General features: G+C 42.0%; 1 protein-coding gene across 7 annotated transcripts in view; it reads left to right on the top strand.

Annotated features, from left to right (window-relative positions):
• Window positions 1-27118, top strand: part of KIAA0319 (KIAA0319 ortholog) — a 57836-nt gene that overhangs the window by 14638 nt on the left and 16080 nt on the right. For 6 of the 7 annotated variants that reach the window (XR_004357430.1, XM_032689580.1, XM_032689567.1 and 3 more), the window contains exons 3-11: window positions 6479-7251; window positions 15176-15359; window positions 17536-17640; window positions 18307-18404; window positions 18801-18888; window positions 19437-19529; window positions 20123-20255; window positions 22033-22261; window positions 24559-24682. Coding sequence is in view for 6 of the 7 variants with exons in the window: in XM_032689580.1 (XP_032545471.1) it covers window positions 6479-7251; window positions 15176-15359; window positions 17536-17640; window positions 18307-18404; window positions 18801-18888; window positions 19437-19529; window positions 20123-20255; window positions 22033-22261; window positions 24559-24682 (1827 nt within the window). In the remaining variant the exon portion in view is untranslated. The remainder of the gene's footprint in view (window positions 1-6478; window positions 7252-15175; window positions 15360-17535; window positions 17641-18306; window positions 18405-18800; window positions 18889-19436; window positions 19530-20122; window positions 20256-22032; window positions 22262-24558; window positions 24683-27118) is intronic. The other variant, XM_032689591.1, reaches the window with a different exon arrangement.

Below are 27118 nucleotides of genomic sequence, written 5' to 3'. Positions count from 1 at the left end.
GGCTGTCAGGTGCTCAGCAAATCACTTTATCATTTCCCCTTCTCAGCAAGATGGGAGAGAAAAATATGACTAAAAACTCATGGATGGAGATCAGGACAGAGAGGTCCTGTACTAATTACAGTCAAGAGCAAACAAGACGACATAGGGAAGTAGTTTAATTTATTGTTGATTAATCAGAGTAGGATAATGAGAAAGAAGAATGTCATAGGTTTACTTGTTCTAAAAATCCAAGCAGAAATTTTCCTTTCCCCTGTCCTGCCGTAAAAGAAGGATGTTGAATGAGGGAGGGGGAAGGGGTAATTGACTATACAAAAGAACTAGCTGGCAGACCTGCATTCCAGGTTGATGGCCCTTCCAAAACTGAAGGGAGGGGGGAGGAGTTTTTCTCCCCCTCTCCTTGCAAATGGGGGCCACTTCACGTTGTGCCTTAACGGGGTCAGGGTGTGTGCTGGAAAAGCTCTGAGGCCATTTTTGCTCTCAACCTGGTCATCTGGCTGTTCTCCGGCCTCGGCTTGCCTACGATCTGCTCTGTCGCCAGCCGGACCTGCTCAGATTTCATCGGGGAGTTTGTGCTCAGCAAGGAAAGGGGGGAGTCCCAACCACAGCCAGCCGCAGACATTGTGAGTTTTGTGGGAAAGAAACCGCCCTCCTTTTCCTCTTTTTTCCCCTTCACCTCCTCAAGGGGGACGGAAATCTCCGTTTTCAGCTTCTCCCATGCACCGGGACCTGAAGCGGCAACCACCAGAGCCCAACAGCACCCCTGCTGACCAACACCGAGCACTGCAGGCTCTGCTCCTCCAGTGATCCAACAGCGCTCCTGCCAACCGCGATTAGAGTCGCGCTAGAGGACAGAGAAGTATCAAACTGTTTCCTTTTTGAAGGGGACTTTTGGGTATAGGATTATTGTTTAGTTGCTTTTGTGTTCTTTTGCTGTTTTTGCCAATATACATATATCCTTTAATAAAGGGTTGTTATTTCTTCGCTTTCCATGCTTCCTCGATTGGAACCTCTTAATTTTGGATTTCCAATTGCTGATAGAGAGGAGTTTGGTCTACCTCATAACTCATCCTCCTTAACAAAACACTTCAGTCTCCTTAAACTGAGACAAAGAACTAATCTAAAGACACCTTCCCCTCACCTCTTCCTTCTTCCTAGACTCAACTTCACTTTCAATTCTTCTGTCTTCTTCCCCTTAGTGGCTCAGGGCATGAGGAATGAGGGTTGCAGTCTGTTCATAGTGCTTCATCTCTTTCACTCCTTTCTCCTCATGCTCTTTCCCTCTCCAGCATACACTCTTTCCCATGGGCTCAAATTCTTGAAGAAGTGCTCCAGCATGGGTCCTTTCCACAGGAAAATCCTTCGGGAACAGGTTGCTCCAGTGTGGATCCCCTTTGGGGCCACAGGTCCTGCTGGAAAATGTGTTTCTGTGTGGGCTCTTCTTCATGGGGTTGCAGTTCAGGCCAGGATCCTATTCCAGTCTGGATTCTCTGTGGGTTCACAACTTCCTTCAGAGCTTATCCACCTGCTCTGAGGTGGAGTCCTTCACAGGCTAAAGGGTAGATATCTGCTTCACTGTGAGTGTCCACGGACTGCAGGAGGACAGCGTGCTTGGTCTTCACCGCAGGCTGCCGTCTTCACTGACCTTTGTGTATACAGGATGGTTTTTCTCATGTTTTCTTACTCTTCTCTCCTGCCTGCTGCTGTTGTGCCAGGGTTTTTTGCCCCTTACTAAATACATTATCACAGAGGAGCTGTCACCATCCCTAAATGGGTCAGCCTTGGCCAGCTGTGGGTCTGTTTTGTAACTGGCTCTGTCCTGACATGGGGCAACTTCTGGTGTCTTCTCGCAGAAGCCATCCCTGCAGTCTGTTTCCCCCCCCCCCAACTCCCAAAACCTTGCACATAAAACAATGAAAAACAAAGCTAGAACGGTAGGCAGATCACCTAATGGATGCAGATATCTATCACTGACTAATGTCTGTGCCTCTTAGGATGCTTGAACTGGATGTGGCAATAGGTGTGTATCATGCCTCTGTCACTCACCATCTCATGCATTTTGGAAGATTTGCTTCCAAAACCTGTGAATGCAGCTCCTAATTTAGCCATATAGACATTCCTTATAATACTTATAATCTCATTTCATTGTCTTGTATCCATTCATTTGTGAAATCAGCTTATATTGAAATACATTTAAATTATTCTGGCCATTAATTATTATTTTTATGCTAATGTATAAAAGAAAAGGACTTTTTTTACTTATGAGAGATATAAGACATCACTATAGAAGACATTGCTTTCCAGCACAGAACCAACAGTTTACTTTGCAACTGGGAATCCAATACCTCGGAATCAATTCAGTCTAGCTCTCATCTTGAGCAGGCATGTTCTGATTTGGTATTTGAGGCAGACCTTGCAAATACTGCTATTGAAATACATTTCTGCAAATATAAGAGTTGTTATGTCTGACTCTCAGTTTTCTCATACTTTATGTGTGCATATTGTGTGCTTTGTTCTGAGATTATCCACTCCAACAAAAATTCGAAGAGGAATTGGCAGGTAATTTCACTTGAGGTGTTGTGCAGTGTAGCCTCCTGCTTCTAACTCCATGCAGTCCAGCTGTAAGATTTATGACCTCCCTCTCAGTGCTGTGCTGTCAGCAAGAAGGTAATGGGAAGTGATTCTGATCAAATGTCACTTTTTTTGGTGCAAGGTCTAAATCTGAGCTCTTCTCTATTGCACGTTCCCTCTTGCCCCTTCTTTCTGCTTCTTGTTGGACTGCTTGCTGCTGGGGAAAACAAATAGAGCAGTTCTGTCTTTGCAGGGTTTCAATACTGGGGTGATTAGCCGTGATGGACCTGGTGTTAGTACAGTGTCACAATTTGCTACTTAGTGACTAAAGAATATTTGCTGCCAAATCATTCAAGTGCTCATGGTTATGTGAGCATGGGGGAGAGCATCTGTTAGGTTTTGCAGTTAGTTTCCATGTCCCCTTGAGGAAAGGTCTCCAGCCATCTGTGACAGAGGAACAGCGGTGTTCCTGTTCGGCTCTTGACATCAACGGACTCATACACCAAGGTGTGAAGGAGTGGTAGCATGCAGCTCGAAGGGTGTGGACGTTCCCTCATTAAAGGAAGGAATCTCTGTAGAGTGAAACTATATTCCACCATGTGGCTGTTTAACAGGGTTTTAGTGGGGGGTATGGGTTGGCTTTTTAAGGGTCATCGACTTGCCTGACTAGGTCTTTGGATATGTCAGTGTTGTCCTACTGCAGACATAACGGTACAGCTAAAAGGAAGGAGAACGCTTTCAGAAGTTCTAGGCTCTTGGCTCATGCTCCAGAGGGTTTTCAGGGCTTGTAATAAAGGGAAACAGTCTTTCTATTGGTAACTTGAATGAGTACTTCAGAAACAAACAGTATTGCATGATGCTAGTTTTTTTGCTCTTACTGGTCAGAGTAGAACAGTGTTTTAATGTCTTGAGTTCAGTTAATAAGGAAAATAGCTGTTCTATGACCTCTCACAGCAGGTAATAATAGTGTAGCAGACACAAATTTTACTATGTGACCTTTCATGTGGCACACTTTCAGTAAATTTTATGTAAAAAGAGACTTCACTACCCCTATTTGAGACCATTGCAGACTGGAGATTGGATGGGATGAAGGGGAATATGAAATGAGAGATCATATTAAGTTCACTCTAAGTAGATGTATTTTCCATGTGAAGACAACTAATGTGCACACACCTAGTGTGAGGTTGAAATAGCCTGCTAAATTCATCCTTTCTTTCATACCTGTTGCTACATTCCAGCTCAGGTATAAGACTAGCTGAAGCAAGAGATGAAACTTTCATTACTTTGAGATTTGGATTGCAGTGTTAGATTTAATTTACAGTTGTCAGGGAAATAATTTTCTCAGTGTACAGAAGTTCAGAAGTTTAATGTTTTTTCCATTCTTTGTTGTGATGAAACCAAGGCCTTCTGACATTTGAAAAAGCAGGTAGCTAAGACCTGTGATTAGGTTGCTTGCTTGTGAGATTTAGGTTCCAAGTGTTTAATTATTTTAGGAATGTATTGGCCTTGTTTCTCACAATGGCTAATGGAGCACCATTAATTTTGAGGGAGGTCGACTCTGCAGTGTGGTAGCTAATGTATCAAACTGAAAGTGGCAGAGAGATTTGAACCTCATTGAGGACTTGAAGCCTGTCCTGAGGTTAGAGCTGTGGAGTATCCCACTTGCATAAGCCTGTCTCTAAGACAGGAATTGTTGGTCATTGTTTTCTGAACAAATAAATAATGAACTTCCAAATTTGTTTGAACAGGTTGGTCACTTTCTCCTTCAGGGATGAAATAGAGAAGGGGAGGGGATGAAAACAGTCCTCAAAGGAGTTTTTCTGGCCCACATTAATAGTCCTGTTCCTGAAGTATTAATTGTTACTGACTTAATATTGCACATTTGCACAGAATTACGTTCCTGTTTTACCCTTTTAAAGGCCTGTTTCTCATCCCTCCACTGACTTACAGGATTAACTAAATTGATATGTTTGCAAAAGGACAGAATGGTTGAATGGGCTGCCTGACTCCTATACTCCATTTTAATCCAGAGCTCTTCTGGCTCCCTTGTTGTGCAGACAACTTAAAGGAAAGACTTGTGATGACAATTCAGGTTCTCTGCCAGGGTCTTACATTCTTGGAGGTAAGAGGGAATATAGAGAAAAAGCTTATATGCAATGTGAAAGAAAAAACTGCACACATCTTGAGCATTTCCCAGGTACACATAAAGATACTACATATCTAGGCTGTTAGAGCAGGATAGGTTTCAAGTGCATGTTGCCCTGGATAGATTTTTTTTCACTGGAAGTGTAAAGTGGAAGAGGAGACAGCATCCCAGTTCTATGTGAAGGAGCAGCTAGAGTCAAAAAAATGGTACTTGAAGCTCTTTATCCTTTTTGTCATCTTCCTATTCAACTATATCTATTTGCAAGTCATCAATCTTTTTTAAAATTTGGTTTTGTTTCATGTTTTTCCTCACTCTCCACAGCCAGCTCTGCAAACCAACGTAACGTTTTGTCCACTCTATCCCTCAGTATGCGATACAGTTTTTTTGGTTGTTGGTTTTTTTGGTTTTGTTGGTTTTTTGCACTGAACTTAACTTACTTTGCAAACTTACATTCATCGCAGGCAACATGATGCCTCACAGGTATTTCAGTAGCTGTGTTAATGACTTGTGAAGGACGGTGCTCCAGTTTAGCCCAGAAGATGTGGTGGGAACTGTAGTGTGGTGCTGGACACAGCACACGTGTAGGAGAATCCCTGCATCTCCAAGGCTCATGATCAGACCTAGCCCCTATGGCCAGCCCACTCCTACTCCTTGATTTCATTTTCCCACCCCTCAGCTCATTAGTCAAGCTGCCTTTTTCTTTTTCTACTGCCCTATACTATTGTGAATAATGAGGTTTCTGCTGCCAGAACTCAACTGTTAATGACATTAACAGAAATGCAAAGCAGACAGAGTCAACTTTGTCTTTCGTTACTGTTAGCTCCACAATGGTGACATGTTTGTTTTAGTTTGTTGAGTTAGCAAGTCTACTTGAAAACCGGAAGAAGAATGTCCTGGTTTTACTCAACTGTTTCTTGAAACATGATCAGATTTTTCAAGTTACAATTTAGAGAGAGGAGTTCTGAAGAGCAATTATAACCAGGGGAAAAAATCCACCTAGACAAGATGTTAAAAATTGACTGAGATATGCAGGATGTTGATTCATACTTGTTTTGAACACTTTGCACTCAGTCTGTGATGTGCTATGAAATTAATTCTGATGTCATTCTAAAAGATTTCAACTTCACTACGAATGAAGGAAAGATGCTCCATACTGAAGCAAGCTGTTGGGATTTCACATGAACTGTTGGGTAAAGCAGCAAAAGTTTGAGAATTTATCCAGCTTTTATATGAAGCCCAGCAATTATGTTGGAGTGAGGAACTTTTCATGAAGTTCAGATGAGATGACAAATATTTCTCCTGTGTAGATTTTTGCTGCCTTCTGCCTCAAATGAAACAATGATATTCTACAGAATCTTATTTAAGTTTTTTTTTAAAATGTATTTTGCTTACTATGCTGTAGGGGTAATGAAGGTACCCCGTGATTTATTTTTTTTCTGTGTGTTCCCTGCTTTGTTCTTGTTTTTAAGTGTTGGCAACTCATTTTCCTCTCTATATATTTGTATTTGTAACACAGGAGTAAAAGGTACATTTGCAAAACATATCAAGATCCTATGCTGAAAAATCCTCCAAAGTACAAATACTACTGCAAAGGGATATGATGAGAAAAAGGGAACAGTGATGTTAGTGAAAGAAAATGAGATTTTTTAACCCGGGTACCACCTGTCTTTTTCTTGTTTTCTGTGATAAACCATTTATAGTCACAGTAAACTATATTGTGGCTTGGTTGTAGTTCTGTGCCTTATGTTCGTGGTGTTGTTTCAGGTTCCAGTTGTGAGCAGTGCAGAGAAGGAGCCACGTACTCAGGTGCAGTAATATCTCCCAACTTAGAAACCACTAAAATTATGCGAGTTCCTCATGCCATGTCAGTGTCCGACTGCATCGCAGCTTGTTGTGACCTCTCTGGTTGTGACTTGTCCTGGATGTTTGAACAACGTTGTTACATCGTGAACTGCCAACATGAAGAGAATTGCAAACCTAAAAAAATTGAAACTGTAAAGTCCTATCTTACTTTTGTGCTGAGGCCTTCTCAGAGGCGAGCCTCGCTGCTAGGATTTGGGCAAGTGATCCCAAGCATGGTCCACTCTCTGGGACACCAGAATGAGCCATCTGAGGAAGTGAGTAGCCTGAAGAAGCTGTCTCTGCTTGGCAAAGATCCCAGCCTTGAGGAGATACCTGAATACATTGATGATTATAAAGAGTTGGAGGAGGACCCATTTCAGATGGGCATCAAACATGAGCAGAAGGAGAGCACAGATTATGCTGACTGGGGCCTGATGATGGCAGGTGAAAATGGCTTCAATGCTACCACAAGTGATGACGGAGATAACCAGGAAGACTTTGCTGAAAAGAAAGGGGAGGCTGTGAAGGGGGAAAGCCTTTCAAATAAAAACGTCTCTGAATTGAACTCTGTCACTGAACACTCCATAGACAGGTTGTCATCCCTCCTGGAGATTACACCATTCCCTGGGAAGACATTTGAAAGGGAAGCAGCTGTTCAACTTCTTGCACAACCTGATGATGCTTTGCAAAAAGAGGTATGTTTGCCCCTCAGCAGGCAGAGTATAGTGAGGCTACTTGGCAACTGTTTTGTTTTTCAAATCTTTGAAAATCTGAGATAATTGCTTTGTAATATTACAACACTGAAATGACTTAACAGTCCTGTTACAGTGTAGAAAAGGCTGAAGGGAAGAGGATTGTCTTAATAGGCAGATAAATCACCAAAGGATTTTTTTTTTTTAAATCAGATGATAAGGAGCAGAGCTCCTTTTGGGGCACTCTGGGGTTTCCTTGGAAGTGTACAAATGGGTGAGCTTGGAACCTAGTGTAATAGTGTTACAGTTGTCTTCACTTCTGACCCATGGTGACTCATTGGAAGTTAGCAGAGCAGTACTAGTGGATCCTCTAGTATTCAAGGGCCAAGACCAGTAAATGTAAGTTCAATAAGAACTTATATGTGACAATAAGAAAAGTAAATTACATACTTAAAATCTAATATATATACTTAAGTAAGATGAACCTGTTCTCTATTTATGCCAACCAGTTTGATCAGTTGAGTCTAAAGGGGCCCTGGTTTCTTAAGATCAGTTGAAAAGTTGAAACAGACTATAAATTCAACATTCCCTGGGTTTGACACTCCTGCCAGAAAGAGGAAATTAAGCAGTATTAGCTGACTTGCTCTAAATTCCACCAGATTTTGTAACCAGCACCTACTTGTCACTTGCTGTAAAAATTGTAATTTATTGACATTACTGTAGAGAAGAAAAATACAAGTTAATAAGAAAGTTGCATGAAATCTGTGACAACTGAGATTCTTGGGCGGAATGACTGAAATGGCAAAAGTATGTGAGGAGAACAGCAAGTCTGTATATACTGTCTAACTTGGATACCATTGCAGCCTAAGGGTGTGGCAGTTTCTGGGTTCTGCTTTGAGATCTTCTAGATGTTTTAAGAACTGGTTTTGGGGGTTATCTGGGAGTGTTATGAGGAAAATGGGTGGTTTTTGTAGCTGGGAGGGGAAAGCTAGCAGAGGCTGGAGCCTCTAGCAGCTTCTCACAAGCTCTGTCCTCTGTTCTTGATCAAAGGGTGCCTTGGGTTTTTGCCCTAGTCTGCTCACAGTCACAGAGGGGTGATGCACCCCTCCAGCATGTGCTCAGGAGAGGACCTCCCTCCAAGACCTCTGCCTAGAGGTGGCAATGAACTAGTCAGGAGTTTATTTGGGTCAGGGCTGGCAGGCCAACTGCTGTGGGCAACATGAGGGTGCATGTCTGCCCCAGACCGCCTGGTCAGGAGGAAGAAGATAAAGACTTAAGGCAACTGGGAGGAGCCTCATATTAACAGCCCTGGTCCTCAGGGAGGATTTAAGCCACCGAAATACCTACTGGGAGGGCAAGAGAGCAGGGCACAAGCAATGAAGGAGGTTTCTGGAGGACGTTGATGATAACTTCAAGAAGTTATCAGAGGTCATTGAGGAACTGAGGAGAGAGACTGCTGGACCTCACCCTTGCAGGCAAGGAGGGATCTGTTAGGGATATGACTGTGAGGTGGAGGCTCTTAAGAGGAGCAAGAATAAGTTAGAAAGCAGGGTCACAACCATGGGCTTTAGTAGAGCAGTCTTTGGCCTGTTGTGGGATCTGCTTGGAAGACTCCCAAGGGAGATTGTCCATGAGAGCAGGTTGCTTTTTGAGGATCACTTCCTCTAGGCTCAAGATAGCTTGTGACTTTTATGATTGTCTAAGTTGGTCTGAAGGGTATTGGCATGAGTGAAAAGAGATTAGAACTCATCTTCATGTGTATGGAAGAACATTTGATAGCAGATCAAGTGCTATTGCAAATTGAAAAGTGGGTCCTCATTCTACAAGCAGAGTTGATGATGGGAGATTTGTTTTAAAAAGTTTCTACCATGCATGCCTTGAAATGAGCATAATTAACATGGAGGTTTAGAAGAGAGGGGTAGATCCTAATAGTTTTTTTCTTAGCATGCATACATATATGTGTATATGTGAAGAGTGTAATACCAAAGTATGCTGTCCCTACTGATAAAGTTTAGAGTGACATTCTGTCATGCACTAGTGTTGCAGTTAGTTCTAAGAAAGGGCGATAGCTGAACTGTTTTTACAAAGTTAAAATTTAGGACATCCCACCACTGCTGTACTATAGTTTACAAGCATTTTTCAGTTATTGCCTGTGCTATGTGCTGGAAATTAAGCCACAGCAAGAACCCATGTTTGTGCACTTTGGGCATGCAGTAACACTTGAAACTTGCCTCCATTACATTTTGCTGTCAAATGGAAGACCATTAGCACTGTGCTAAACTTTAGACACTTGTCAGGATCTCTACTGACTGTGCCTTCTGCCTTACGGAAGCCATGAAACTTTGAGTTCACCTAAACTATGTGGCAGAGCTGAGCAAGTTTGTTCCCTGTCTCTAAGGGATCATGTGATTACCGTTTTATGAAAGTTGAGATTTCACATCCTGCAGCGGTAATAATATATATGGTCAAACCTACTTTGTAAATCTCTACTTTGATTTTGCTACCCCAGCCAGAATAGAAAGATTTTTCTTTCTCTTTGTGCACTGACTGTGTAGATGGGTGTTTATTGTAAAGGGAAATGGAAAAAACCCTATTTCTTACTGGGACACAAAGAAGTCATTCTTGTGTGATCTTTAAATTAAGCTAACATTATGCTAGCACAGCCACTGAAATTTCAGTAGAAAGGCTGAGGAATGAGCTTACTTATTTCAGTGCAGAAGGGATAAAACTCCAAACCTTGGTCAGTCTTTATCCCCAGCTGGTAGTGATGCTGAGGAGCTAGTAAGACAACTGTAGTTAGAAGATGATCAGGAAGTGCTCTGTGAGCAGAGCTGCAGAAGAGGGTTGATGGGATAGCGTTGAAAACTGGTCATGACGTGTATGGAGAAATTACTCTAAAGACACTCTATTAATGTAAAAAAAGAATCTGGAGAAGCAGAAGGTGCAAAGCTGCAGCTTTTGTTTCCCAAGTGGGAATCATTTGAATTTAGACATTTGTAGAGAAAAGATGATGAGCAGGCCTTTCCCTGGCCTTCCCCAGAACCAACTTCAGTCCAGGCATGTTTTCTTCCCTTCCTAGTGTCCACTCCCCTTCTTTTCACTGCAGTTTATATTCAGTCCCTTTGGTGAGATGACAGGTGGCATGGGAGAGTGGAGTCAGTGCATGGCAGTTTCCTTTTTGCCACTTGTTGCCTATTTCTCTTTTCTGTTGCTGTTCCTTCCTTCTTACTTGTTTCATCTGTCTTGTATGGGCTTCTCTGTGTGCCTCAGTTCTCTGGGAGGTGCCATGAAGTGCCTGTTTCCAAGAGGGCGTCTCAAGCCCTGTGCTCAGTAGTGTTCATTTCCAGATGTTCCCTCTCATGTCTCCTGTTGTGCATCCCTCCACCTTCTCCTCTATCCCCTGCCCCCAGTGGCCCTTTTTTAACTGTGTTTGAGTGGCTGCAGTGTTGATGCATGGTGGTTTGCTTCCATCCATTTCCAAACTGTCTGGAACCACAGGGGTAACCCGTGCAGCCAGTCCTCTGCCACCTAAACCCCACCAGTATGGCTAACACAAATTTCCAGGTTTTGGCTTCAGGTTTTTCTGGTTTGGGAACTTTACTTGTGACGCTGGTGAAAAAGGCCTGTGACAAATTCTGGTGATAGGATTTCCCTCTTACGTGTTTCTTTCTTCGGCAAGCAGACATTTTTATCAAATCTCATATGGATTGTTCAGCACATCTTTGTGTTTCCTTCTGACAAACTTTTTTTGGAAACCAAATTTTGTTATTAAGGAAATCTTAAATTTTTACACTGGATTAAAAATGCTGAGATGTCCCCAAATAGTTTTATCATTGGCATATAATCCAGACAACCTCTCAAGCTGTGGTCTTTTTGTATGCACTATGAAAATGTGAAGGTCTTAAAATCATATTTGCTAATAACTTTAATGAATTACCCTGTTTATTACATGTTATACAATATATTCCTATGATCCTCTTAATTCTGCCACCGCAATTCTATATCTCCTAGATCTGTGCTGACACACTCCCTTCTGCAGCTTCCAGACAAAGCTGTTTTGACAAGCCAGACAGAACAGGGTGGCAAAAATGCAATTCTCTCCCTCCTCAGTAGTCAGCAGGATGCAGTGTCCTCAGGTGCTGTGTTCTTTGAGCGAGGACCTGGAGACAGATTTTAAACTGAGAGACCAACAAGCACAGACCTCCAGAGTCTGTGCCTTGGACCATCCTTGCCATAAATGCAGTCAGGTGCAAAGGATTTCTGTATGTGACTTGGATAGAGAATTTTTGTCATTTAACTGAATAACCTGACTGTTGGGTTTACATCGGATTTCAGAGTGATCTTATGGACTGTCACCGTCTAGCAGCTCAATAACATGAATACATTTAGAAATCTGTACAGAGTATATGCTGCCAAGCTGCCCAGAACAGAAATCTGCAGTGCTGCCCATCCCTGCAGTGTAAAATATTAATTGTCTTTTTAAAATTTCCAGTTAGCTGCTGATCTGCTAAGGTCTGTAAGGTTTTTCAGGTCTTAATTTCTAGCAGCTGCTGTGTTGATGCTGCAGTGTTTCAAATGTTCAGTAGGTTAGGCCTGACTTGCTTCTTGAGCTTATTGTATTTGCAGGAATAATAGTGCAGTCAAAATGCATAAAGCTCTACCTAAAAAACCTTAAGATGGCTGACAGACTTTATATGGTGGTGAGCCTTTTAATGTCTAATTGGCTTGCCTTCAGAATTGATATTTAAGACCTAGAATGAAGTTGAATATCAGAGATGTTCATATATTATTTTGATTCTGTTTGTTTAAAAATGCATTGATTTGATCTGTAGGATATGTATAAAATCTCTGAAAGATGTTTAAATATTTAGATTTACCTGCCAAAAAGGTAAATTTCTTTCTTGAAATCTGCACTTCTGTCATACTGTATGGCGGTTTGCTCTTTTTGCAACACCCCAACTACACAATTAGTAGGGATCTTACTTGCTTGAAATCATTAGACAGGTGACTGAATGCAGAGAAGCAGGGACAAGCAGATCAGCAAAGTTTCACTGCTGACAGAGCTGCTTTCCACAAAGTTTTGCAGATAAATGAGGAAGAGGAAATGGTATTGCAGTTAAGTAGTAGTCCTATGTGCAGAAGGACATGGAGGACTCACTGCTGGGGAAGCAGTCATATGAAGTGCAACACTAGCAGCCCTTGACTCTCCAGAGTCCTGATCACTTGTCTTTAGGAGTACTTGAGGAAGATGTTTCCTTGAGGGATCAGGATGGAGTAAGGAAACATGGTAGGGTTTATCCTTCACATTCACGGGGTGGGGGAGGGGAGGGGGAAAGAGTACCCAATCTATGGGGTCAGCCAGGGACCAGAAGTGGGAAAGGGTCCCTCTTGGCATGATACTGTTGCCTGCAGTGTAACTTTGAGCTTCCTGCATAGCGCTTGTTGTTGGTTTTGTTTTTCCCATTTTGGATTATGGGGGTGTTCTCAACTTCTGTTGGAATTCTCAAGAGATGTGCACTCAAGTCAAACCTGAGAACTGAAGGATGTGGGCCCTCACCGTTGGTGTGTTTGTTGCAAGCAGTAGTGGCTGTACAAATGGGTAAAAGCAAACAACCCACAAAGCCCATGTCAACAGAACTATCTACCCTGCTCACTCCCAGAAAGAATCCTTCTTTTCTTTCTTTCACTTCCCAAGCTGGAATTTAGGTTAATCTTGCCTTCCGCATCTGCTCCAGCAAATTTCTCAGTAATAGGTTCTGCCTGAGAACTCAATTTCTGATATTGTCCCTGCCCCAGTTGTCTGCTGCCTGCTAATGTTTTTAGTTTAAGCCGTCTTTTTGGCTTCAGATGTGACGGTGCCACAGGGCACCTTTTCTGACTGCAGCATCTTGCCTAGGCTTGCTGACTGAAGTGATGTTTGGTGCCACTGCAGAATAGAGTGTCCCTGGAAAAGTATGTTTGACTTTGTCTCCATCTGTCCTATAAAGCCAAGATGGCTGCTTTTCAGCTGATGGATTGCCAAAGGTTCAGGAGAGGAAAAAAGCCAGAGGAAGCTCAGAAAAGTAGATTTCTCTCAAATTTGAAAGGCAAGGAAACACTTTGGTTTGCTCAGGTGGGGTAAAGATCTTTCTGGAAGATGTGGAATGGAGTGATTATGTAAAGGAGAGCTGTCTGGAGGGAAGACCTTTTGTCAAGATAGGAGGCAGGATGTGCTTGAGGCTCTCACTGTGCATGATAATGTTGTCAAGGGTGAGATTCCTGCTGAGGGTCTGGGGTTGGTCTGCTGAAGACACTTCTTCAGGGGAGCTACAGTCCCTGATGCTGCTGTCAGTGTCCCACCTGCTCAGAGAGATCTTACTGTCTGCACATCGAGCAGAGCTGAAGGTGTGACCAGAGAGGTGCTTCCATTGTCTGCATTATGGATTCACCTGAAGGTGCAACTCTTGATGTGGTCCTCAGCATCCTCACACAGTAGTCAGCCACAATTGCTGACGCTGCTATCACTCTCCCAGCTGCGCAGGGATGTTTTCTCTCTGTCCATTGTTCAAGGCAGAGATGGAGTTGCAGATGCCTTCCATATTCTCTATTTCCTCACAGGTTGAGAAGCAACAGTCCCTGGCATTGTTTTCACATTCCTAGCTGAACAGGGAGCTTTTCCTCCTGTCCACAAGGCTGAACTGCTCTTATTTCCTGGGGAGGCAAACTGGAGAGTGAAAGTAGACCACCAGAAATACAAAGAGAAATGGAGTCCTGGGACTGTTCAGCCTTGAACTGAGAGGGGCACCTTACAAATGTGTATAAATAACTGTGACAGGTGTGAAGCAGATGGAGCTAGGCTCTTCTCAGCGCTGTCCAGTGGAGACAATGGACACAAATTGAAATACAAAGGAATTACGGTTAAACATTAAACCCCATCTTTTTTCCTGTGAGGACAGTCAAACGCAGGAACAGATTTTTCAAAGAGGTTGTATATTCTCCATACTTGGAGATACTCATAACCTAACTGGACTTGGTCCTGAGCAGCCTGCTGTAGCTAACCCTGCTTTAAGGAAGGGGGTTGAACTAGGCTATCTAGAGGTCCCTTTCCACCTCAACTATTTGTGATACAAGTGTACATTTTACCAACCTTCACAATCCTATTCTTCAGTAAATAGATTATGTACAAATAATAGCACTATGTTATGTCTTCATGTGCCCCACACAGCCATAATTGGAAAAATGCTTTTTCCCTAGTTGTGAGGTCAGAAATAAGTCTTGAGTATATTAAGGAAAAACTGTTGCCCCATTGAGGCTTATGTGTCATTGGGAGGCAAGGCTCACATAGTGCTTAGTTATTCGTGCTAAACTTGCTGTGTTATTTGCTGCAGTTCTGATTTCCTAACAAGGTGGAGCAGTGAGAACAGCACTACTGCTTGGTGACTGAAGGAGAGAGATGTAGGATGTTTTATAACTGGTGCGGAGATAAAAAGGCTGAGCAAGTTTGTTCTGAGCAGATGTAGTAAGAGGCAAGGATTCTGTTATGTTTGTGTGTGTACAGCATGAAGACAATAATACCACTTGGACTTTCTGTCATTGACTTTTAAAGGTTTATGACTGTATTTAGACCTGTCCTACTATTTTTTTAATTTAATTTTGAAAACTGATAGCCTTAGTTGTATTTCAGGTTACCTCATTACTATAGCCTAGACTGTTCAGCATTCAAAACTTGGAAAATTATTAGCATTTCTTAAAAGATTGATTGGGAAAAACAAACAAACAAAAAACCAGTCCTCATTCAATAAATATTTTGTACATGAATAAAATCTCCTAGTAACATAAATCACTAGGGTCATCCTATATGCTATTGAAAAACAGCATACTTCTAAATCTAGAAATGTGAAAAATGTCTCACTTATGACAACTCTTTCCCTATAATTCATTTTTTCAGGCTGCTACACCTTCCTCTTCTTCAGATAAATTGGATTTCTTCCCAGGTGTGTCAGAGAAAACCCAGACTCCCACAGTGTCCCCAGAGAACGTCACTGAAGGTGGGGTCATGTTACTTCCCACTAATACTGTGCCATCTGAGCCCATGCAGCAGTTCACACCACCTGCTACTGCTGCTAAAGCAGGTAATGTTTCGACATAGCTGGAGATCTGAAGGGTACCTGCAGGTTGGACTGCGACTGGGGGTGGCTTTACTGCTGTCAGGTTTCCACCCCGTTGTTAGTATGAGCTTGTTCTTTATCCAAATGGTACATAATCCCAATTTAAACCTGTAGACCTATGGTAACACTGCAAACCCCAGATCTTTAGCCGGTTACTTCTGTGGCAAAACTCTGACAAAGTCCGTCATTAATGGGAAATTACAACTCAAGCAAATAAAGCAAAGTAAAAAGCAGAGATTAAGACCCTCTTTTTAAATGGGTTAATTTTTATAGTTGGCGAGCAATACCTGAAACTTTCTGAAGTTTCGGAATAGTCTCTTCTAGCCATACAGTTATTTCTGTGTGACTTCAGAACATTGATCCCTCTCAGAAACTCTCCTGTAGGCTTCCCACTATCTATAGTTGTCAGATAACATGCAGCAGCATAGGTGGGACCTGAGGAAGCTCAGCCCTTAGTAGAGGAGAAGCCTAGCCCTTAGCAGGGGAGAATATGGCCTCCTCATCCTGGGAAAAGAAAGTTTTGCTGCAGTTTCAAAACTGTGAGGAGGCTTATCACACTTCCAGCTGCAGAGCAAAAGTTTCTATTTTGAAAAGGATGTTTAACCACTACGTCCCCTGTAGCTGTGTTAAATTCTGTGTGTATGTTAGTGTCTCCTCTCTCCTGCTGAGTTTTCCCTGGGCACCCTGACAAAGGGTTAGAAGGGCCACAAGAAGAAGAAAAGCACAGATGTGTGTTTTTCTGCACTCCTGATGCACCAAGGGATATGGAGAGCTAAGCTCTTTGCTTCCTGGTAGAGCAAGTCTGGTTTGGGACATTCTTGCCAAATTGCAACCTGCCAGGCAGGATAGCAGTGGAAGGTAACAGGAAGAGATGAGCTACAAGAGATCCCTGTCCAAGACAATGGATCATCATTACCATTGACTGTTGACTAGGCAGCTCCTCCTCCTCCTTCACAAGAGGAGGTTGAAGGGGACTCAAAAAGTAGCTTGGAAGAAGAAGCTGAAGGGAAGGTTGTGATGAATCTCACCGTAGCTACTGCTTTATACAGGGATTGCCTCAAGTTTGTGTGTTCTCAGCCAATGACAGTTCCTCCTTCTCTCCTTTGGTCATCACCCTCTTCTAGCCATTTTATTCTCCTCTCATATGGAGTTCCAAGTGCAAACTTCCACTCCAGAGGTGTCCAGGGCAACTCCCGTGATCAGTTGTGGAGCCTTGGGTGCATTTAACTAGCAGTGACAGAAAGTGTGCTGCCAAGGTGGCCTCTTCACCTCATCCATTTTTAAGCTCATCAGCTGCCACTGCTGAGTAGCCTCTTGCTCATCTATTCCAAGTTTGTAAGTTGGACGTTTATACACTTCTGAATGTTGCCTTTTGGAGAACCTCTGTTCTGTGGTTTCCCAATATTAAAAGGAAGACATTTAAAACCTTTGAAATTCAGGTCTGTGGGAACTTTACTGAAGTTGTGCTTTAGTATGTTTCTGTTGGGGACTGTGTTTGGGTACTTAGGCATTTTTTGGAAGAGGAAAGAGTTTTCACAGACGAGAACTAGATAGCAAAGGGATTGAGTGTGCAGTTCATTTGCCCTGCTATACAAGTGGAGTTTTTAAAAGGGACACTGAGATGGACATTGGAGCATGACATACAAGTGCCATACAAACATAGAAGCAGTGCTTCTTGGTGAAAGAAAGTGTGATATTTAGTTCTAGTATGAGCTATGTTACTTTCTTTAATGATATTTGTTCTAATGCAAATAGCCTTTTTGTCTTCTCTGGTATTTTTAAAATTCCTACATTTCTATCCAGTTACTGATAAAAATATGTCATTCTTTATGTAGAGCAATGTTACCTGTGATGTACTGGAATAATCAGAATACTTTTCTCTAAAACGGAAGTAGGGAAAATGACACTTCATAGATGGGGAAGAAGAAAAACTTTGGTTTGGTGGAAGATGAGGGAACCACAGTTATGAATATAATAGATTATTATTTTACTATGCATGAGGAATTTTTTTTAATTATTCTTGCTTGTTCCCTATAGAGTGTTTGTCAAATTTTAATTAATCCGTTGGAAATAACATTTGAAGATACTAAATTTATATCAATTCCATCTGTTATAACATAGTGTACTTGTTCTGTCTTAGATATGGTAAAAGAACTTATTGTGTCTGCTGGAGATAACATACAAGTGATGCTACCAAAAAATGAGGTTGAACTGAATGCCTTTGCCGTCCCACCACCATCTACAGGTGAGTTGAATAGCCTTGGTATACAAGGAGATGCACACACTGCCAACCTGTAAATGCAGACAAGTTCTGAGTTATGTGAACATCTGCACCTTAGGATAAAACAATTCTCCTCATTTCCTACTACTACCTCTTTTGTGGCTACAACTGCAGAGAGGATTTTCTCCTTTGGATTTTAAGGATGAATTTTTTTAACTGACTTTTATTTTCAGAACCTAAACTCATTAGCAAGAGGGTTCAATAAAAAGCCTGTAGTTTCTGCTAAAAGATGATGTGGCCCAGTTTATAGCATCTTGCTGTAAAATGGGAGGGAAGTGGGGAAAGTAAGTTTTGAATGCAACATTTACCTTAAAACTGCCAGCTTTTGAATTACAGCAGCAATTAATACATATTTCATAGGCAGCTGTGTAAAACACGTTTACTTCATGTGAAGCTCGTTTTTGTGACGAAGATTATTTGTGAAGTCCGTTACATCCTTGCTGCTTTACCAAGTTGCAAGACACTGGATATTCAACATGGATTCATACTGCTTCATTTTGAAGGCTTAAAGAGCAGCAGTCATGATTTCCTACTTTAGCATTTCATCTGATGGATGGTGAACTTGATTTCTTTTGTTTTCTTATCTTGAAGGCAGAACTGATCACTCTTACACTGTGTTGTTGTTCTTAGAAACAGCTTACACCTATGAGTGGAACCTTATCAGCCACCCTGCTGACTACGGTGGTGAAATGGAGCACAGGCACAGCCAGACTTTGAAGCTCTCTCATGTAAGTGAGCTGTAAGCTCAGGCTCATTGTGTCTGTGTGGTCCTTTCACAGAATTGTAACCTGTGGGGAAAGGCACCTTGATTCAAGGAGTTCAAATGACCTCGAGTCATCTGGAATGTCTTCACCTGTGCGTGTCACCAAATCTATGCAAGATTAGAAGTGTCTTTTTTAGCGTGCTCTAATAATTTTCTAAATAGAGAAAAAATTCCTAAGTGTTTGCTTCATATTCCCCACTTCCAGGCAGTGACTAGTGGTCTTTTGTGAATGTGTTTATAAAAGTAGCTTGAGGATTCAGATATCCAGATTTTTCTCTGTTTACAATATGATTGTCAGATTTATGCATACTGCTTTTGGATAATTCAATATGTAACCCAATTTGTTTTGTGTTTGTCTCAGTTATCAGTGGGACTTTACGCCTTCAAAGTGACAGTTTCTGGTGTAAATGCCTTTGGTGAAGGTTTTGTAAATGTCACAGTCAAACCAGGTAAGTCAGTTGGCTGAAATAATTAATTTTTTCAACACAAGTAGTTGTACAGCATGCTTATTTCCTCATACATATCTGTTACTGTTTGTCAAGGACATCTGGCAGTCCAGTCATGCTGACATGTTTCATGTCGTGGTGTCTATAAAGGGTTCTAAGGAAGTAGAGCTAAGGAGCTCGCTCACTGTGTTTAAGTGCTTTCTGGTCTTTCACCCTCCTCAGGCAAAGCCCAAGATAGCATCATGTCACCTTTTATGATTCCTTCTCCAGTACAGCAATTAGGCACTGACCTGGCTCTATCTACAAATTACAGTGCATGGGTCTGATCTGAATTATACCAGTTAGAAGCAGCTGCAGTGGAAGACTGCTGTGTCAGCACACTGCTATTCAATAACCTTTTCTCTCCCTTGTCCAAAAAGGACAGCAGATGCTGCTGCAAAGCTGTCTGATCTGGATTTAATCACTGGGGACTATTGATCTGTAGACTTAACATTAGTTTTACCTGGTCTCTCACTCATATTTTTTTTTCTTCCCCCCTGTCTTTCTCACAGCCCTCAGAGTTAACCAGCCGCCTGTCGCTGTTGCTTCCCCCAAAGTGCAAGAAGTTTCTTTGCCTACAACTTCCACCTTCATCGATGGCAGTCGTATGTACTGGACCCTCCTGTGTTTATATCCTGTATTTTTAATATACAGTTACGACATTATTGTTTGTCAGTTATAAGTGGAACTGCTTCTTCTCACTCTTCTCAGAAGTTCCCTGATAAATCATAATTTATTTTGGAGATTTGAGTCCAGTTATAAATCATTTTAATAAATTTAAAACATTATGAAATGCAGCCTTCCACTTGGAGATTGAGATGCAATTTGTCAGGGGCTGCTGTATCCAAACAGCAGCTACTCTTACAGCTTCTTCTGTGCCGGTACAGCTGGGGCCTTGGTAGAGAGCTGTCACATAGGGTGTGATGAGATGTTGTAATTATATTCATAGTTACTGAGAGTAGACAAGTTGGAATGTGCAGTCTGAGACTGAATTTTTTTTTTTTATCCATGTGTGTGAAAAACGGTTTCAAAAAATTATACCAAAGTTAAATTGGAATCTGTGGTTTATGAAGCCTTTTCAAATGTACTTGAAGACACAGGTGTAGAAAACCAGTAAGAGATGAGTGCATGAAAGACTTTAGCATTCATTTCAGCAATTGCTACAAGAAACTGATATGTTTTTCTTTAATGCATGTAGAAAGTATAGATGATATGAAGATAGTGAGTTACCACTGGGAAGAAATTAAAGGTCCCTTGCGAGAGCAGAAGGCATCTGCTGACACACCTGTCTTGCACTTGTCTAACCTTGTTCCTGGAAACTACACTTTCAGGTACCTGCACAGATGCTTTCCTTTGGGGCTTTAATTATTTCTGTGATGTCAGCTAAATGTTTGTTTCCCTTTGTGCTCACATCTACCTCCTCAAACAGAAAACTTCATTTTTCTTCTGCATGCTATTACCCTTCATTTTGCACAGAGGAGAGACTTAGGGAGCAGTTTTTTTAAAAAGTGCTTGGCAGTGGTTTTGTGATACCAGCATAGTGATACTTTTTAGCACAAAGTTATGTAAATTAAATACCTCCCACTTTCAGCAATAACAACTGTGACAAAACTCTTTTTATTACTTTTTTCCCCAGCTTAGAAGATAGGTAGTGCCCTGAGATGAAATTATGCAGTCAGGGTGTCAAAGTCATCCCCTGAAGGGTGGTGGCAGACAGAATAATATTGGCAGACTGATCCTCACAAGACATTTTTATGTGCTGATTTTACTGAGACTTATTCTGTTCTTCATAAAAGTCTTTGCTCTGCTGCTGATTTCCTCTATTTATGCACTGCTGAAGCTGGGTTTTGTCCACACAATGGAAGCAATGTTTGTGGTTTGGGGTGCTTAATGAAAATCAAAGTCCCTTTTCTGAACTTTTTAACTTGTCTTCACAGAGGCAGACTTCCCCACTTACCCAGCTTGTGTTCTTTGGCTACCAGTCAATACATTGTATATCAGTGAAGCATCAGCAGAATGTCGAAGCCATCATACATATACATTAAATGTGGTGGTTTGCATAAGCTTCACCAAAAGTTCTATAGCTTCTACTTTCATTCTGTGTTCTTTACTGGAATTATTCCATATTGTACAGCAGCAGAAATTAGTGTGAATTTTTTTCCATATTAAAAAAGAGCTTTCTTGCAAGTAATACTTTTAAGTGTGTTCCAAACCTAAGGAATTAAGAAATTAATTGTTACATCTCTGCACCCTTGAGGGAGGCTGACTAGAGCAGTATGTTCTAGTTGACAAATTAGCTGGTCAACAAAATCCAGTTCTCTTGATATGCATGGATGTGCACCCATTGCAAAAAGTATGTGTTCCCTAATGACAGAACTAATGAGCACTAGTTTTGTTCCCACCCAGGTTCCCTTCCATGTGGTCAGCTGTCTGCAGTTTTCACAACAGAGGAGGATTAGAGATTAGTCAGTTACCGCACTGTGGAGGGCAGGTTTCATCCCCTTCGAGTGTCTGCAACAGTCTCATTTTAAGATGATTTGGTTTTGTGTTTCTGAGAGGCAGTAATGTCTGGATTTTTTTAAACCCTGTACTTTTTTAGTTTTGTGACTTGACATTGATATTAAGCTCTATTAAAGTTAGTAATAGTGTGCCACGAAGAAATAAGAAGTTAGGATCTAGTGCTGTGCTATAAGTAGAGTTTTTGAAAATCCAAAGCAGTTCTAGTTATAGATGTTGACAGGGACTGTTTCACTATGGCTGATGAATGAAATCCCTGGTTTTTACTGAGCACATTTTTAAAAGAGTTTGCAGTGAAATCTGTTTGAAATTGGTGAAGCTGCCATTGACTGCAGGCAGAGGGTTTCATCTGGGATCCAGAATAGCTAGGCTTTCTTTTTTTTCCCAAATGTTGAAAGCCCTGTTTTTAAGCAGTTTTCTGAATTTCTTTCCTATCTTAGTTGAGGAATGAGTGTGTCTGAAGGAGAAGTTTGTATCATCTAATCGGTGTCTCTGGTTTATGTAGTGTATGAAAAACTATTAGAAAAAATAAGTCTTTGAATTTAGATCTTGGCAGAAGTCATCTTAACAGATACTGGTTTTCTATTATAGACTCACAGTGATTGATTCAGATGGAGCAGCCAACTCCACCATTGCTTTTCTGACTGTCAACAAACCAGTGGATTACCCACCTATTGCTAATGCAGGACCTAATCAGGCAGTCACCTTGCCCCAGAACTTCATCACGCTAAATGGAAACCAAAGCAGTGACGACCATGAAATTGTCAGCTATGAGTGGTCCCTCAGTCCCAAAAGCAAAGGCAAGGTTGTAGCAATGCAGGTATGTCAATTTCTCCTTGCATAGGATTAGAAAGCTCTTTTATCTTTGCCTCTAACATGAGCAAACATATACCTGAGTAACTGCTCAGAAGCACTGAAATATCTAGAATGATGTTACTCTTTCTTTTGTTGTTGTCGTCCTCTTAGATGTATTCAGCTCTTATTTTAGATACTACTTTTAATTCCTGATCATAATTGTTTTCATTCTGTAGGTCCAACCAAACACTGTTATTTGTTCCCTGGTGGTTTGAAAATACATGAAGTTCACATTGTCTGTTCTTGAACCTGCTTCACAGGTTCCCATCTTCTGAGGTGCTGGGCATACTGAAAACTGGTTAGGAAAGAATGTGGGGGTAATCAGAGTTTTCTTGCAATGCTTTCTCCTGGAGAGAGTAGAACTCAAATGGAAACCTGATCTTCTGGATTGACATGAAAGATGACAAGACCTTTTGGCAGTGTTATGTAGCCATGCTCTGTGATGGGTTTTTATGCTCACTAAAACAGGGATTTCCATTGAGGATTTATGGAATTTATTCCCTTATTTTCATGGCTGGGGTTTTTCTGGGTTTTTTTTTTGGTTTGGTTTGTTGTGGGTTTTTTTAATCTGAGAAAAACTAATAAATTTTTTTAATGGACTTGCACTCAGTGAGTTGGAGATTCTTACAGCTCTGTAGGCAGTTGAGGTAATTAATGTAATGTAATGAAGCCAACTGAAACTGAGAAGCCATTTTTTATAGGAGACATGATTTCTGCTATGTTGGCAAATGCTTTAGGCCTTCAGAACTGGGAAGAGATTACTTTGTAGATCTGTTTAGAAAAGGAATAATATTGATGCAAGCCTATACTGTAGAGACAATTACAGAATTAAGGAAGGACTTGCAGCATTATGGCTTATTTCTGTTCATTCACCAAGAAAAAAAACTTCCCTAAAGCATCCATGGAAGCAACTTACAGTTTTTGAGAGCTGTTCAACCTTAAAACAACCTTCCTGAAAGAAGGGAATGACTGCTTCAGATATCCAGTGGATTCACTGGGTATTTAATGTGGAAATGCAAATGCCTGTTACAGTTTCTTTTCAACAGACTAGTAATCTTTTTCATGTGCCTAAAGCTGAGGATCACAGAGTTGTAGAATGGTTTGGGTTGGAAGGGACCTTGAAGATCATCTAGTTCCAAACTTGCTGCATGGACAGGGATACTTTCCACTAGATCAGGTTGCTCAAAGCCCCATCCAGCCTGGCCTTGAACACTTCTCAGGGATGGGACATTCACAGCTTCTCTGGGCAACCTGTTCCAGTGCTTCACCACACTGAGTAAATAATTTCTTCAAATATCTAAGCTAAGCCTGCCCTCTTTCAGTTTGAAGCCATTCCCTCTTGTCCTGTCACTATCTGCCTATATAAAAAGTCCCTCTCACTCCTTTTTTTTAAGCCCCCTTTAAGTACTGGAAGGTGCTATAAGGTCTCTTCTCCAGGCTGAAAAACCCCAACTCTTCTAGCCTGTTTTCATAGGAGAGGTGCTCCAGCCCCCTGATCTATCTTCATGGCCCTTCTCTGGATCTGTTCCAGAGGATGCTGGTCTCTGATGTGGTATCCATTGTTAAAATGCTGATTAGTTAATAGTTCATCAAGTCCCTTAGTTCTCGTTATCATCTTTGTCCAAAAAACCCCCCAAACGTAATTGCATTGTGGTTTGTTATTCCCCATGTGAGAGATGCCACGAATGTTCATTTTATTAGAAGAAAGACCTATATCTAGGCCCAGTCATTTTATGAGCTTATATAGGTATCAGCTAATACTTCTTGAAGAGTAAACTCAGGACAGAGTTGTCTTGGTTGATATGTTTTTTTTCTCATAAGCCTGTCTGTCTGGGTTCAATTCTGATTTTGCATTTAACAATCTTTATAAATATTAACAAATGTCATGATGTTTGTTTTCAAAATATCCCTAAGGAAATGTAATGAGCTATAGGAATTTTCATCAGTGTTTAATTTCCTGATTGAGAATTATTGTTGTTCAGAAATAATGCAATAATTATACCAGCAGGAGAAAGTAGGCTTTATTGTCTATAGTTATTTCTCTGGGTTTGGTAGGGATAGTTGCAATCGTGAACACATTACATCCATCTGTGCACCAAATTTTAAGCCTCCTCTTTGTCTGCAAGGTGCTCAAAGTGTTGCTCAAACACCGTATTTATGAATTAAAGCACTTTTTTCCCTCACATTTGCTCTGTAAGACCTTTCATTATCCATGAACACTCCTGTTTTATCTCATGCTCTGTCTTCACAAATGCTGTGAAGGGAGTGCGGACGCCGTACCTCCAGTTATCTGCAATGCAGGAAGGAGATTACACGTTTCAGCTGACTGTCACAGACTCTGCGAGGCAGCGGTCCACGGCTGAGGTCACACTCATTGTGCAGCCTGGTAAGTCACCTGCAGGCACCTCTGGGGTGGGCCAGCCCAATGCCTTAGCACTATTTTTCAGTGCCTTATGTCCCCACACTGCAGGGATGTCTGCTATCCCTGCATCAAGGACTCTTCCACCTCTGTTTTCTGTCAAAGTAGACAGTTAAAACAAGTGTAGAATTATAAAAGTCCAGGTGGTGATCCTGAGGGCTCACACCAGCCTGATTGTGTAAGGCTACCTGCACAGAGATCTGTTTAAATGCTTCTAAAAACTAAATTGTAGGTCTTCAGTTTAATATCCTACAAAATCTGTTTTGAAAGCTGTTGTGGAGGTTTGACCTCAAAAATATCCAATTTCCAAGCTCCCCCACAATTTGCCTCAATGCAAGAGAGAGAAGGTTTCAGAGAGGCACAATTCAGCATGAGGAAATTATATCAAAATTTATTACTAACACAATAAATACTATAGAAACTAAAAAGCAAATAAATACACAGTATTCATACAATCTTTACCACCCCTGGGGGTCCTCCCACATCAGTTCAGAAGAAAAACCTTCAGGGCGATAGCTGAAGTCTCTCTCATTGGGGTATTGGGGAAGGGGTCTTTTGCACCCCCACCAGCTCCTCGGCTTCTGCTGAGGTCTCTTCCTGGACTGCAAAGGAACATTTACTTTACCAGGTCTTCATCATGAGGCCCAAGGAATCAGCTTTGAGTCCTTTGTCCCTGGTTCGTGAAGGTACCTCCCAGAGAGTAAGATGTTCACTCTTTCCTCTCCAGGTTGCAGGGTTTCTGGGTCTTGCTCAGTTTTTTATTCCCCAAATAGTTTTCACCGAAAGTCCTTACCCAGAAAAAGCCTGCTTGGTTTGGCTTCTCTCAGTTCCAGCTGCTGCATCAGCTCAACTTCCACATGTCACAGGGAGGCATTCCTCCCCCCGCATTCTTCCTTTGATTTTCGGCTGCCCCCACCCAGACTTCCTGTAGAGCCTCCTCCGAGCCTCTTGGCCCATCTCTCATTGCTTCAGTCTCAGCTCAAGGTCGCTACCTCCCCCGTCTTTATGGGGGGGCAGAAGGTAGCAGTGAGACTGCGTCAGTCTCTCTCCTCTGCCTGGAATTTTTCCATCTCTGTATGATCGCAGCTGCTTCTCTGGCTTCTGGACTACCCCTCGGCCCATCTCTGGCTCGGCTCCAATGCCTCACCTGCCTGCCGGGGGGGGAGGGCTAGCTCCAACCCCCTGGCTGGCCTCTCAAGTCCACACCACCACCTCTCCTGGGCAGTGGGGGGAAAAGCCCCCTAGCCTTTGGCCACAGCACCCGGTTCAGTTTCAATACTGTCCTGGGCGCCCCGCAGCCCAGCCAGGGGGGAGAGAGGGCCTGGCCCCCTGCAAGGGGCCTGCAGGCCTCTCTCCTCTCACCTCATGGCTCCGAATCTCTCTCTCACACTGCCAACAACTTCCTTCCAGCTGTTGTAATATCCTAATTTCACAGGGGCAAAAAACAGCTCCGATTGGTCCCACATCAGAAACTCACCTGGGACCCACCACTTCCAGCCCACCCTGGGAGGGGGCGGGGGGCTCAAACCACCACAACTGTTCAGAGTATCAATCAGTGCTTTGCTCAGTTTTCTTATTGTTGTGCAGTTCTTGTGCAAGAGTCCTTGTGTGATTTGAATTCTCACCAGAATTACATTGTGTTTTCTAAGGAAAAGTGTCAAGCAAGGAGTTTTCAAAAGCTGTATCTTTGAAATGCTTGTTTAGTTTTGGGAGCCAAGAGATGAACGAGCCCAAATGGTCTAGGCCTCATGAGATTTAATTTTTTTTAATACCTTTTCTGTTTGTAACATATTTGCCTACTACATCCAAAGTGTTCTTTTCTGCCAATGTGAAGGTTTCACATTCCACCACGGGGCAATGTTTTATCTTCCTGTTGTTGCTTAATAAATATCTTTTTTGTAGATGATCCCTTCTGGCACAGCTTTACAGTGGGCATTTACTGCAGAAATCAAGAACGTAAATTGGAAGTACAGTGTGTGGTGGTGCCTTTAAGACCTGCTGTAGTGTGGAGCTAGAAAGATGCTATTGCTGAAGTCAGGCCTAAGGGCAAATAAATACCCAGGAAAGTGGCAGCATTGCCAGTTTTACCATACCACAAAAGCAGAGGCTGAAAACAGAATAGCAGGTTACATGTTTTTGCACTAAATCCTCAAAGGCTCTGAACTGGCATTAAGTTGGTGGCATTGTGCTGACCTTGAGCAGCAGAAAACACAGGTCAGTATCTTCTTTGAGGGCAAAGAACCAAGTGAGAGGTTTTGAAAGAGATGGAGCAGTAGGACCACGAGAATACCCCACCACTCCTGTTATGTAGCATTTCATATAATGCATTGAGCATGCAGCAAAATTTTTGGGAGTGTGACTGTGCCTGCAGTGCAAAGGGGAAGTATTTGCTGTGGTATTTGG

Source organism: Chiroxiphia lanceolata, chromosome 1 (genome assembly GCF_009829145.1).
Source record: "Chiroxiphia lanceolata isolate bChiLan1 chromosome 1, bChiLan1.pri, whole genome shotgun sequence".
NCBI classification, from domain to species: domain Eukaryota; kingdom Metazoa; phylum Chordata; class Aves; order Passeriformes; family Pipridae; genus Chiroxiphia; species Chiroxiphia lanceolata.
The sequence above is the reverse complement of the archived record's forward strand: the minus strand, read 5'-3'. Positions and strand labels throughout refer to the sequence as shown.